Below are 13,836 nucleotides of genomic sequence, written 5' to 3' on the forward strand. Positions count from 1 at the left end.
TCAAAAGGCCTAATTCTAAAAAGACACCCTGATTAATCACAAGGCCCCTTGTGTGTAAATGCTAATAGAAGGTGAGAAGACCGGAGCACACAGCCAGAGGCATGCATTCTCTGCGGCAAATGAGGAGGAGGAGTGAGGTGTTACCTGCTGACAAAAAGCCCTCACGGGAGGGCCTCTGCGAAGCCGGTGGCTGAGCTGCTCTGTTAGGTCTGGAGGTGAGGCTGAGTGAGGCCCAGACGTGTGCCTCCCCCCCACCTTCCAGAGGGCCCAGCAAGGCCGTGCCTGTTGGTGGCAGAGCATGACTCCAGGAAGGGACTGCGGCTTGTCTGAGAGTGGCAGCCATGAATCAGCCTGCGTGCTTCCTGAGCTAAGGCAGACATCTGCCCAGGTCGGTATATTCGGGTGTCAGAATGAAAACATCCAGTGAGGCCTGAGAAGTAGGAAGCCTCTGCACTTTTCTGGAAAGCTCTGGGGTGTCTCTGCGGAAGCATTTCCACTGAGCTCCTCCAGCTACTAAATCGAGTCTAGTGGAGCTAGAAGTAATGAAGAAATGGAAGTTAACCGTGTAGTGTTTTATTGCTAATCAGCCTTTTGACCAGCATTTCTTATAGAAATCGTGAAGAATTAAATGCACATTTTCAACTGCAGAAGACGTTATTTGCTTTGAATTGAGTACGTGGCTTTAAGAGTGATCTTTATACACCGTAATAGAGAACAATGAGGAAGGGATTTCACGTGATTTTACACCTGCTTTTTAGGACTACAGCTACTGACTAAAGCAAGGTGAACGTATATTTTAGGTTCCTTTCAAAGAAGCAATTCTGTAATTCTATTAAGTCAAGCGCTGTTACCCCAATTTCCCCACCGGCCTCAGTGCGTTATTAACCTTCTCTTCTCCCCCGAGAAGTGAGGAAGTGTCGTGATTTCACACTTAAGGAAAATACGGTTGGCGACACTTAGAGGCCACTTACTATTTTGTGTCTTGTTGCTGAACAGCATCCCCACCACAGCAAAGCACACGGGAGCCACATCAAATTGGAGGGCAAGGCTTCTTTTTATCTTAGAAATGAGAGTGACCACACATGGAAAATACCACTTAGCATTAGGTGGAAAAAACATAAAAATCACCCCCCAACCCCCACCCCCACGGTATTCAGTGCCGTGTCTCCGTGAGACTCTGCCACTGTCCCACAGCTTAAAAAAACAAACAAGTGAAACACACACACCACCATAAAAAGACAACCCAACCCTACGTAACCCCCATCTGCATGTTTTGAGGAGTCCCAGGGCTCGGCCGCCTCAGTCGGACTTCTCCTTCTCCTTCATGTGCAAGAAGACCGTGCTGAAGATAAAGAGCCCCAGCATCATGGAGAAGGCGCTGGCGTAGTACGGGTAGGCCGAGGGGATGAAGCGCTCGTACTGCGTGTGTTGGAGCGGCCGCACCGACACCTGCAACACGACAGAGGGGACAGGCCCCGGCCACTCAGCAGCCCAGGCGAGGCCCACTCCGGCCGAAAAGGGGACCGTGACTTTGGCTCACCTGAGTGGAAGAGTGCAAGTGCGTGTAGCCTAGCCGGTTGTAATCCACTTTAAACTGGAACACTCCATACACATCGGGCAACTTGAACTGGACGCTGTATTTGCCACCTGTGGGGGGAGCCGAGACCACCAGGAGGGGTGTCTCCGTCAGCCTCACGAGAGCGAGCACCGCGGGACCGTCGTCCTGCCGCTGTCCCCCGTGAGAGCACTACTTGCCTTTCTTCTTCAAGAAGGTCCTCACGAAAGGATCGATGCGGACAAACTCTAGCTGGATGTCATCACCATCAAAGGGGACCCATCTGCCATTTGAGAGCTGCTCAATCACGATGCTGTACTCCTGAGACGACAGGCCGGTCGGCCGGGGGAGTCACCACCCTCGGAGCAGCACCGAGTCCCTCGTGGACCCGGCAGGAACCCCCAGGCGAGCCCCCGCTCCCCATCCCGCTAATGCCCCTCTCCACACCTCGGCCCTGGACCACCACCGTCTGCACCCAGACTGCCCCACTCGCAGACGGGCCGGGCACCATCAGGGAGCCCTGCCGCCACCTTCACTGCAGTCTCCACCCCTCTCCCCCCAACCAGCAGAACGCACCAGCAAAGCCCTCCCGCTTCTACACCTCCACGACAAACCCACACCTCTTCACGCCTCTTTAGACACTGGCTTGTGCACCAGGCCCTCTGCACCTACGCTTTCTTAGGAGTAGAGATTAATTTATTCATCCTTATTTAGGCCACTAAATATTCAATAAACGCTTCTGAGCTAAAGCAACCTGGCCCAAACCACAGGGGTCCCTCCTGCTCCAAGACGCTCTTACCACTAGGTCGGTGACGGTGTAGGCGTTGGGTGGGGCGGTCTCACCCACCCGATGGTGGGACACGGGCCCCACACGGAGGACACCCTCCTCCTTGAACACCCAGCGGGAGAGGGCCACAGCTAGCTCGTAGTTGCCCGTCTGGGAATACCTGCAGAAGGGGCAAACGGGAGGCTAGGGGCCCGGAACCGACTTGTTTACAGCGATGCCTGACAGTCACGATCCATGGAGACAAACTGCCTGAAACTAGCTTCTGCCTGGAGACCATATGTATCTAGGTATCCTGCTTCAAGGGAACAGGGAAAAGAGGTCAGGTGGTGTTGCTGTGGGGTCACCTTCACAACAAACACACTCGCTGAAACATCTCCGGGTAAGCCGCTGCCACCTTGAAAAGTCTAGGGTACCAACACAGCAACGAAGTCTTCAACCCAAAGACACCTGGCCTCCGACGCTTCCAGCTGGAAAGCTCCTCCTTCCCCAGCACCAGACCACACGCCCCCGAGCCCGCCAGCACCCACCTCTGGGAGCCGGGCGCAGCCTTCTGCACCGCCGAGTTGAAGAAGGCATCGCTGAAGAAGTCCAGGGAGCCGCTGAAGACGACCCGGGCGTTGTTCCTGGCCTGGAGCCCGGCAATGAGCAGGGTGTTCTTCCCCACCGCGTGGGGGTACTGGGAACAACAGAGGGCTGTCATCCAGGAGAGCCCGGGGAAAGGACAGGCAGCTGGGCCTCTGGGGCAAGAGGACAGCAGGCCGGACGTCAACCTGAGGGCGGCACCGGAGGCCCCGACGCCTCTGCCCCTTCCTGCTCCCAGCAACCTCTCCTTCACCAGCCTCCGCCCCGTGTGCTCTCCTGCTTACTCCTGCCCGTCTTCACATAAAGGGCCTCGCCGCTGGGCCCGGGACCCGGAGGCCTCAAGGCTGCAACGGCCCCTCACCTGGGTGATAGGTTTATCCGGGAAGAAGGAGTAAGACGTGGAGGAGCCCGTCAGGATGTCCAACACCAAAGGATTGTCAGGATCGGCCACCATCCTACAGAAGCAAAGGAGAACACCCCACAGGGACCCTGAGAACTGAGCTCAAGGACCTGGGTCCCGAAGGGTCACTTCTTCACAGGGACGAGTCCTGCTTTCTCAGCAGTCGCGCGCCTGCTACGCCACTAGCTCTCCTCTCGCTGCCACAACGAAGTCTGACTCTGAGTGTCCTAAATTAATCTCTCCCCTCTCCTCCAGGGATAGGAATGCCCCTAAACCATCAAGGGTGGGTTAGTTTCCCATCCTCCCCAGGTTTCTAGCGCCCTGGGCCTGCTCACTCACCCAACACCTCGAAAGAGGATGGGGTTCAGAGATGATCTCCCAACAATGGTTGGGGCCTTCAGCAGGTTCTCGGGGTCGGCCACAATGAGCGTGTGCTGCGGCAACAGAGGGAGATGGGGGTCAGGAAAAGGCGCCTCCACGCCAGGGACTCCCTTCCTACTCCCTCTCGGTTTCCAGGCTGAGCCCTGGTGGAAGGGCCCCAAACCTGGAAGGTAACGGGCCTGATTACCTGGCCAAGGTCTGAGATGTCGTAGTTGTGATGGTCAATGACGGCTGTTTTCTCCTCGTCGAACTCGATCCCACACTCACTGCCCAGCTCTCGAAGAGGGTCACCTGCAAAGACCCAAGAAATGCCTGGTTTAACCCTTACAGGTGGGCCCTGGGCCAAGCAGTGTCGCTTCCCTGGCCTCCTGGTGACTCACCCTCTCCCAGTCACCCTTAGGCCCTGCCACTTCCCCAGGCCGTGCTCAGCCCCAACTGGACAGCTGGACAACAGCACGGTTTTCTGCCTGCAGGGGTCAGAACCTGAATCAGTAACACGGAGAACCACCTGGTCCTCTGCCCACAAATACACAAAACCCCCCATTGAGGCAAAGTCATAACCTCAGGCAGACTTGACCTGAATGAGCCTGGCTTCACGGGACTTCTCTCCTCCTCCTCATCACCCCAGTCTGTCAACACTGGGAAAAACAAAATGAGACTGGCCGGGTGCTGACACCAACCAAAGCTGCGGGATACGCGTGCAGGCTCCAGAATACTGCTCTCTCCCTACTTCCAAGTATGTTTGAAAATTTCCAAAATAGGGAACAACAACAAAAAAACAATCTGTCAAATTACTCTGGGTTCTGCCCAAGTAGCCAGCCCCATCTTTTCTTTCTGTAAGGGAAGGCCCACCAACACAAACAAAAACAAAGGGAAAAAACCAAACTGGGAAAAAACAGGGTTCCCAGCCCATAAAAGGTCCCACATCTCCCTGGTCCTGGTGACAGGAAAGCACAGGAGGAGGTGAATGGCTCTGTAGTTCCCTCGCTCCCTGACCAGGCCCACCCAGTGAACACCAATCTGGCAACTTCCATTTGTAAAGCTTGCCAAGCTTCCTGGAGAAACGCTGGAAAGCACCAGACCTTCGCAGGTCAGACTTACCAATGTCTGAGCTGGCAGCTACCAGGACACTGCCTCCACCGTCAATAAAGGTACTGATGGTCTCCACGTTGATGTTGCCTCCGAAATCTGAAAGAAGCACCAGACTCGGTGACCCAGACGGCCCCTCTGACATTTGAGCGGGGGAGAGTGGCCCACAGACTAGCCACAGTCCATCCCAGAACAGCCCTCTAGAGGCCCAGAACGAGAAAGACATTTACCACAGATGCCCGTCTTCCCAAAGTGAAGATCCAACAGTAACAACTTGAATTCATAAACTTTTAACTTACAGAAGTATGGACGATATAGTCAAACACCTACCAATTACAGATGTCAAGTTACTTACATACATTTGGAGTCACGTTCAAAATATATGTTTAGAAGTGCTGCGTTTTCTCAGCTACATTTCATGATACAACTTCATTCAAACTCCTCACCTGCACCTTTCACATGAGTATCTCTGTCTTCGCCAGAGTCACTTTGGGCTAACACAGTTTTCCAGAGCCCATCAATTTTCACTTCCGTCTCAACTGAGACAGAGTGCCCCTGGGTCTGAGGACGACGCGGTCACAAGTACTCATTTGCCAACACGCACGGTTTTTTCCTGTTAACCCTACAGATTTAGATCCATGAGAGACAGAACCAGTTTGTAGACTGCTTTTATTAAAGCGATCACCAAAAAGGCTCAACTTCCAACGTTTGTACTTATGAGAGGATCTTTGTTTTGTCAATCAGTCCGGTCAGGTGACTATCACAAGCATCCAGAACTGGACCAAGAGTCTTCCCCAAAGTACACCCTGAGGTTCAACGTAAAGTAATGGAGGGAATGCTCAGGAATTCGTGTAGTGCATGCAGAGAAGGCAAAAAAGGGACAAAGGCGGGAGGGGGAAGCTATTATATAAAGGTCAGTCAGGGAAGACCTGGGCAAGTAGCATTTGAGGTGTGAGAGTGACCCAGGCAGCACGGGGGGCGTTAAGGATGACAGGTACGAGGTCCCCAAGGCAGGTGAGCCTGTCCCAGCAAGGAGCCCAGTGTGGCCGAGCCGGAGTAGGGAGGGGGGAGCAAAAGCACACGTGGCCGTGCTGAAGCAGGAGGGGCAGCTCACAGGGCTTTACAGGCCCCGTGAGGTTGGCCATAAGGAGGAGCCGCTGGAGGTTTTGAGCACGACCCCAACATGCCCCGATTTACAGTCTTAAAGAACAATTCTGGCAGCTGGGTGGAGAATCGGGTACAGGGGACCAGGGTGGAAGCACAGCAGTGGATTAGAAGGCCACCGTGATAATCGGGGCAGTGAGGAACAGGGGGGGGGGGGGGGGGGGGGGGGGGGGGGAAGGGGAGGGAGGGGCGAGGGAGGTGGGAGACGGGGTGGGCTTACACTCCTGAAGGCACAGTCAGCAGGGCCTGTGACAGGCCGGATATGGGGAGAGAGAGAGAGGGGTGCTAAGGACAACCCCAAGATCTCTGGCCCAAGCAACTGGAAGGACGAAAGTGCCATGTGCGGAGACCGGATACGGAAGTCTGTCCATTACACATCCATTACCAGTCGGAAATGAGTCCGTAATAGGACTTTGTGAAGATGCAACTGTGAGAATGGCCCTCTTTTCTGAGAGGTAATTTTGAGAGAAAGACAAAAAAGCAACTTCCCTTACCTTCAGGCACAGACAGAACATCTTGTATCTGGGGACTTTACCTACATCCAGAAGGCCATCTATCCACCCACCCACAGAGAGGCCTACAGAGAGGCCAGGCAGAGTCTTAGACAATTTCAAAAGCAGCTCCTGGTAGAATACAGTAGACAGTGGTTCCCAACCAGGGGCAATTTTGCCCTGAAGGGCCATGTCTGGAGATGCTGCTAAGCATCTTACAGTGCACAAGACAGCCCCCTACAAAGAATTATCCAGTCCGAAATGTCAAGAAGTGCCACTGTTGAGAAATCCTTCTAAAGAGGAAAAGAACCCAGACTGTAAGAGATACCTGGGCTTGAATCTAGGCAATTCTGCCTTCCTGAGCTCATGTGCCCATCTATAAAATAGAACCCTGTTTTTTCAGGATCATTCTTCCGTGACCATCACTGCATGTGACTTGAGAGCCTCCTAATCCCCGAGCTGGCGAGGAACCCAGGGATACACGGAGAAGGACGCCAGCGTTCTCACACCCAAGAGGGCTAACAGAGATTACAGTATCACAGAAGGGCCCTCAGAGCCAGGGCCAAACTCTTACACCGAACCCCCCTGCCTCCACCAGCACACGTAAGCCTGTGGGGCCTACCCTGATAGGGGCAGAAAGGGTAGGACAGTGATGTGAGGCAGGGCTTTAAACAACACTAAATCTCAGAGAGACTTCTTGCCTTTCCAACGATTTTCTAAGCTTGCTCCATCAAAGAGAATATCTTAGTTTGATACTGATCTTAACACTTCTTTAACATTTGCTAATTGCCTTTATAGTTCCTTCCACTGAAAGGTAAGGATCCTGGTTTTCCATTTTTAGTAGTGCTATTGAGTTCACTACTAGCTTCCTTTTTAAATGATGTTACAGTTTGTTGTTTTTTTCTTTTTTTAAGGGGTCAATGTAAAGAAAGCGTTAGGTAATTATTAACAGGTGATATGGAATACAGTAAAAATCAGGAAGGAGGTACGGAAATGACTAAGATTTGAGAAACACTGTTTAGGCTCTCTGACCTTCCCAAAGCGAGAGCCTAGCTCAGCCTCCCCCCGACCTGTCTGACCACAGCTTCCTTCCGTCTCCTGACATCCCCATCCATCTGAGCACAACTTGTAGGCTGTCACAGGAATACCGAAGTAGCACTTGGATAATCTGGTGAAGATATGCATTCTGTTCCACAACCAGCCCTCCACTAGGCCCTGCACATACCCAGCCAGCCTCAAATAGGGGGTTGGGCTAGATTATGGCTCATGTTCTTTTTCAACTCTGAAACTGAATCCTTCTGAATTCATAGAATCAACCATCAGGAGGCTTCTGTAGGCAAAACTATATTAATAGCATGCCACTTCCCCTATCCACACAGGCCAACCCAGGCTGGGGGGGCTCTCCATCTTTCTATCAGGCCCTTTATAAGGAAACCCCTTCCCAGAGTAGCAGGGCCTGCTGTTCCATGGTCTGTGCAACACTTGACCCCACAACCCTCAGCTGTGTCTTTAAGAAAGGATGTTCCCTCCCCGGCCCAGGTTAGAAGTGAACATTTTCCTCCTCCCTGGCAGCAGCAGTGCCAGGGCTGGTGACCCATGCCATGACCCAGAAAATGCACAAGACCCAGAAGAAAGCGATCGATCGTGGGCCTTGAAGCCCAGTTCTGGGAGCGACGCGCAGCACTTACCTTCCACCGAAGGGGAGAAGATGATGAGATTGTCATAGAGGAACTCCCCGTACTTAATGAGGGACAGGCTGGGGTCATCTGCGGTCTTGAACGTGAGTTCAAAAGCCCTGTCTGGACGAGAAGAAAACAGGGCGCTGAGGCAGACGGCACGCCAGGGGAAACCACCACTGCAAGGGTCACGACCGCCCCCGCAAGCGAGAGGCCAGAGCTCGCAGCTCCCTCGTGGAAAACCAGTAGGAGGGAGGGTGGTCGCTGCCCTCGGGCTCGGGAGCCTTTCCAACCCGACTGTCCCCCACCGCCCCCTCGGCTCCCGGTCTCACCCTTCAGGCTTCGGAAGAAAAGCGAGTGCGTCTCCCGCAGGTTGAGGTTGTCCAGCAGCACTAAGGTGCGGGGACCGCTAGCGCAGACCGGGCCAAGCAAGGGCAGCAGCAGCCACAGGAGAGACCAAGCGCGGGCCGCGGAGCCGGGCTCCATTTTGCGCTTCCTGCCGAGAACCCAGGCACCCGGGCACCGGAAGTGCCCCGTCTACGCTGCCCAATCGCAGTTCGTGGACTTAGAGTAACACCTGGAAACGATCCGGGTAGGCTGTGGCCGGGGGTTCCGAGCCGCTGCCGCGCGGGAGAAGAGCGGGTTAGCACCACCGGAAGTGCCCCGGTTGGAGGCGGGCTCTCTGAATCCTATTGGCGGAAGGGGCGTGAGGTTCCGCCCCCCCAAAGGAAAAGGCTCAATCCTAGAAAGACAGCTCTGCGACCGCAGCCAATCAACAAGGCCGAGCGCCCTTAGGCTCCGCCCAGGCCGGACTCCCGCCGGGAGCCCAGATCCCGCCTCCTCATCAGGCGGGCTTGTCCCTTACGGGACCTGGAGAGGTGGTGGCCAATTGGAACCACCTCCTCGATGCTCCCTGGCTGTGTCATCACTGGCCCAGGGCAGACTCAGGACTAGAAACCAGGCCCCATCTCCATCTCCAGGGAGGAAAGGGTTGGAAAACTAAGATCAGGGCTAGGATACTTTGAATCTCCTGTCACTAATGGACCCAGCGGCCTGGGGACGGGCCTGACCTACCAGGCCTGGTGGCCCATGCTGGAGGCAGCTGGAGAGGCGGCAAACTGGCTTCCCGATGAAAACGCTGTAGCTGGGTTCATTTCTCAGCTCCGCCTCTCACCACCCCTGCTGCTGGGGCATTTCACTTCTCTCAGGGCCACTTTCCTAGGCTGGAAATAGAAATAATAGCGAGGCTCAGCCCTCCCACTTACCTGCGTGCTTTTGGAAAAGCTGAGCTCGCGGGAGCTCAGGGGCAGGTTTTGAAGCACTTCGTGCCGAGTGTGGCTCAGCCTCCCCTCAGTAATGCTAGCTTCTAAATTGATGGGGGCACCTGGCTCACCTCAGCCCCACCACGGGTCTAAGTAAAAGCAGCTCCAAGGCTGGGTCCCAACCACAATCCTGGGGCAAATAGCGACGGTGGAGACAGAAGGCAGCTGTTCTTTTCTGACCTTTCACACTTGCCCACCCAAAAGAATGTGGGGGCAAAAGTCAGAACCTCCCTCCCTCCATCTCCTTAACTGAATCTACCTCCTCTCCATCTCCGGCTGGTTCCACTGGGAGTTAAGCCTCACCCCCACCCTGGGCGTCCCAGCCCAGCCCTCCTACCCTTCTGCATACAATGCCACATCAGTTCACCTTGAACTCAGATCTGATGATGCCTGTAGGTGGCTTAGGAGTCCCACCGCTCAGGGTCACCCAGGGCTCCTCACGCTCAGGTCTCCACTGAAACTGAACTCAGCAACCTCCTTCTCCGGCTCTGCTCAGAACTATCCATGCGGTAAGTCTCCAACCTTTAACACACTCCGCTTCCTCACTTGCCTTTGCGCACACGGCAACCACTCCCACCCCGGCCATTCCCTTCTTAAGCCTCCCAGGCTTTTATGGTAGCTCCGCCCTTCACGAGGACGCTTTTCCCCCCATAAAGCCCTGACCTTTCTTCCTCTCAATGGTGTACCGCAGCCTGCCTCTGGTTAAACTCATCTCCGGTTACCAGAGCACCTTCCACCCCAGCTTCTCCAGGGCATGAGCTCCTTCGCCCAGGCACGTGGCTCGTGGGACCCACCACGCTAATTAGTGCAAAATATGGAGGAGAACGAACGAGGGGGACTAACGCAGAGCACCTGCTATGTACCGGGAACCTCACACGTGATCTCGTTTCACCTTCACGATACCCCTGGGAGGCAGGTGTTCCTCCTGTCACAGATGGGGCCCAGAGTGCAGTGAGGCCCATCTTCAACCCAAAGCCAAGACTCTTCCCTGAGATTGTGGGGCCCTCCCGCAGGGCAGGCCTGGGATACAATGAGCAAAGGGAGGGGTGTATCCTCAGCCACTGGGGCGGCCTGGGTTCATTTCTGGCCACGTCAGGGCATCCGGTTCCAGCACAGCCCCTGAGGACTGTCAAAACGTGGCCTTCTTCTGGGTTTCGGCAAGACACCACCTCTGGTTTCCAAAACAAGGTCTCTGCTCTCCCGAGTCACGGATCCTCTGAGACTCTAATGACAGTTCGGATGCTCTCCCCAGAAAAACGTGCTTGTAGTCATGAGTGCGGGGAGTTGCAGAAGCCCTGGAGCCCGTTTGTTTTAAAAGGCATCAGGTAGTTAAGAAACCCTGCTCCAGGGGCACCTGGGTGGCTCAGTTGGTTAAGCGTCTGACCCTTGATTTTGGCTCAGGTCGTGATCTCGCAGCTCCCAGTGAGTTTGAGCCCCACGTCAGGCTCTGCACTGACAGTGTGGAGGCTGCTTGGGATTCTCTCTGCCTCTCCCCTGCTCACTCTCTCTCTCAAAAATAAATAAATAAACTTAAAAAAAATTTTTTTTTAAAAAGAAAGAAAGAAACCCTGCTCCAGAAAGAGCTTCCCTGTGAAGGCCAGGCCGCAGTGGCAGGAGGGGCCCCAGTGACACTGTCAGAGGGTCGGGGAAGGGGAGCTCATCGGTAAAAGGCAGTTTATTGGGGCAGCTTCATGCGGGGCGGCGTCCTCTAGGCCACAGACCGGCCGGGAGAGGGCAGCGTGGCACAGCTGCCCCAGGACTCCCGTGCCCATGCTGCCCAGCTTCCCCCCAGGAAGGCAAGGGGAGGAGGCACCATCGTCCATCTCCAACACACTGTGCTTGATCCATGCGGAAGTGGCTCCCCACTCTGTCGGGGCTGCTGGTGAAAGCCTTGAGGTTTCTGAGCCCATCGAGGCACGGAGGAACACCGGCAGGCTGTGGCAGGTGGCAGGCGGAACACTGGCGAGGCGTGGACAGCCCGAGCGCACCTCTGCGGGGGTGGCCCAGCCTCCCAAGTGCTCATGGTCTGGGCAGAGGAGGCTCTCTGGGTAACAGGGAAGGGAAAGCTCTTCCCAGGGCAAGGGGCCCCCTGGGCTCCCGGACACCGTGGGGGCAGGTGGGAGGAGGCCTGGCTGGGGCTGCCCTGGGAGGGCCTGGCAGTCTCCGGGAAGCTCAAAGGCAGGGCAGCAGCAGGAGGCCAAGTTCACAGAGGCTCACTGCCGAAGCTGCTTTTGCTTTTCTTACGCTTGACCTTGGTGAAGGGGATGTCGAGGGACTCGAGGCGGAAAGGCCGGGGCTGGGGCATTTCGGGGGCCTGGGTGGGCACGATGGCCGCGGTGTTGTTGAGTGGGGAGCTGAGGCCGGGGGGAGAGCTGTGATGCGCTGTGGAGAAGGGGGCAGAGGAGCAGGTAAGTCAGGGGTACGGAGAGGGGGACCCCTGCCCGCTCCACCCAGCCGGAGGCCTGGTCCCACAGCTGGGCCCCCAAAAGCCTTTGGACCAGGAGTGTGGAGTTTTAAAGGCTCAGATCGAGGCAACCTGGGACTCGAGCCAGACAAGCCTGCGTTCAGAGCCCAACTTTGGGGAGCGACTTCTCCCAGAGCCTCAGTTTCCTCTTCTGCAACATGGACACAATGCCGGGTCCTCAACTGATGTTCATTTGTCTCCTGTGCCATTTTCCCCTCCTGTTCCTCAACTCTGCTGGATTCCACCTCTTCAGTAGTCTCAGTGTAGGACTGAGATTTGCTTTTCATTGATATTTTATTAGAAACTCTGTGGTCTTTGATTTTGGTTTTAGAAATGAAAGAACGAAGTGATTTGCAATTCTTGCTTTTAAAAGTGTTTCACCTCGGTGGCCCTGCCTGCCCCCTTTGGCTCAATGGGAGAAAGCCACCACACCGGCATCTGCAGAAGCCAGTGAGCAGCTGAGCCAGACCCGTGCAACACGTGCCAGGGCACCGAGCCGCGTGTCACAGGCCTGCTGGGCATCGGGGGAGGCACCAAACACGGCAGCGGTCCGCCGAGAGATGAAGGGGGACAGGAAGAGGGAGGCTGTGCGTTGAGCACGTACTACGTGCCAGGCCCGGGGCTGGGCTGCTTGCCCACCTCATTTCACCTAAGCCCCGAGAAGCAGGTATACCCAACTCAGTGCACAGCTGAAGAAACTGAGGCTCAGAGATGGGAAGGGGTTTTTAACCCGGGCCTGACGCCACTCCACCCATCACGCGACTCCCAGGCGGCAGAGGACCAGGAAGGGCTCTCTCGGGGAGCGGCTGGAGGACAAGAGGTGGGCGGGGCACTCACCGAGGCTCTTCATGAGATCCATGCTGAGGATCTGGCTGGCTCGCTTGGACCGGAAGTAGTTACTGGCAATGTTTTCACTGTCACTGCGACTGAGCATCAGCTTGTAGCGGTCTTCCTCCTGCCGAGATTCCAGATCCTTGTGGGTCAAGACCCCTTGTTTGTATAGTTCTTACCTCTGCAGGCCCGGGGGGCTGGGGGCTGCCCTGAGCCTCACTGCCCACACTCCTGGGGTGGGGTCCAGGCAGCTCAGGCCAGGAGAGCCACAGCTCCAGCCAGAGCTACCCAACCCCCCTTCCTTGGTATGGGAATGCCCTTGCCTTGGTTTGCTCTTGGTATGGGTATGCCCTTGCCTTGTTCTCCGTCAGGGGCAAGGGCAATGCCATAGCCCCAACCCATCTCGGCACATTCACAGAACAGGTAATACAGTACTCAGCCCATGGTCCCAACCTCTTATCATCAAGGACTGTGATTTGTCACCACTGTAGTGGACTTGTTTTCCTCAGCCTGAATCTCTTCCTTCAAGGACTACCCTTCTCCCCTTTGGCATGGTCCCGCTGAGGCGATCCTTCAGAGCACTGTAATACCACCGCTCCCTCTTGTCCACCCCCTTGCTGCACAACTGGCCATGTGACCCAGACTGAACCAGTCACAGAAATACATCTTCCAGGGGCGCTGGGTGGCTCAGTCGGTTGAGCATCCAACGTCGGCTCAGGTCATGATCTCACGGTTCGTGGGTTCGAGCTCCACATCGGGCTCTGTGCTGACAGCTCAGAGCCTGAAGCCTGCTTGGGATTCCGTGTCTCCCTCTCTTTCTGCCCCTCCACCTGCTCACACTCTGTCTCTCTCTCTCTCAAAAATGAAATAAACATTGGGGCGCCTGAGTGTCTCAGTCAGTTAAGCATCCGACTTCAGCTCAGGTCATGATCTCCCGATTCGTGGGTTCAAGCCCCACGTCAGGCTCTGTGCTGACGGCTCAGAGCCTGGAGCCTGCTTGGGATTCCGTGTCTCCCTCTCTCTCTGCCTCTCCCCCATTCATGCTCTGTCTCTCTCTCTCTCTCTCTCTCAAAAATAAACATTTAAATTTTTTT

The 13,836-nt window shown here is 55.4% G+C and overlaps 2 protein-coding genes across 9 annotated transcripts in view; both read right to left on the minus strand.

The window, feature by feature from the left end:
- Positions 1-1,175: 1,175 nt before the first annotated feature.
- Positions 1,176-8,729, minus strand: DDOST (dolichyl-diphosphooligosaccharide--protein glycosyltransferase non-catalytic subunit). The gene is made up of 11 exons (XM_007083749.3): positions 8,458-8,729; positions 8,138-8,248; positions 4,807-4,893; positions 3,893-3,996; positions 3,664-3,758; positions 3,286-3,379; positions 2,870-3,018; positions 2,355-2,502; positions 1,756-1,876; positions 1,541-1,647; positions 1,176-1,449 (listed from the first exon to the last, which is right to left on the minus strand). Exons 1-11 carry the CDS (start codon positions 8,609-8,611, stop codon positions 1,300-1,302), a joined length of 1,320 nt encoding a protein of 439 aa, XP_007083811.1. The 5' UTR covers positions 8,612-8,729; the 3' UTR covers positions 1,176-1,299.
- A 2,375-nt stretch (positions 8,730-11,104) lies between these two features.
- Positions 11,105-13,836, minus strand: part of KIF17 (kinesin family member 17) — a 47,656-nt gene continuing 44,924 nt past the window's right edge. For 7 of the 8 annotated variants that reach the window (XM_042996415.1, XM_042996416.1, XM_042996414.1 and 4 more), the window contains 2 exons: positions 12,749-12,866; positions 11,105-11,829 (listed from right to left, as the gene is read on the minus strand). In XM_042996415.1, coding sequence (XP_042852349.1) covers positions 11,651-11,829; positions 12,749-12,866 — 297 coding nt within the window. In that variant the 3' untranslated portion in view covers positions 11,105-11,650. Of the gene's footprint in view, positions 11,830-12,748; positions 12,867-13,836 lie in introns of those variants that run through there. The other variant, XM_042996417.1, reaches the window with a different exon arrangement.

This window comes from Panthera tigris, chromosome C1, assembly GCF_018350195.1.
Source record: "Panthera tigris isolate Pti1 chromosome C1, P.tigris_Pti1_mat1.1, whole genome shotgun sequence".
NCBI classification, from domain to species: Eukaryota; Metazoa; Chordata; class Mammalia; order Carnivora; family Felidae; genus Panthera; species Panthera tigris.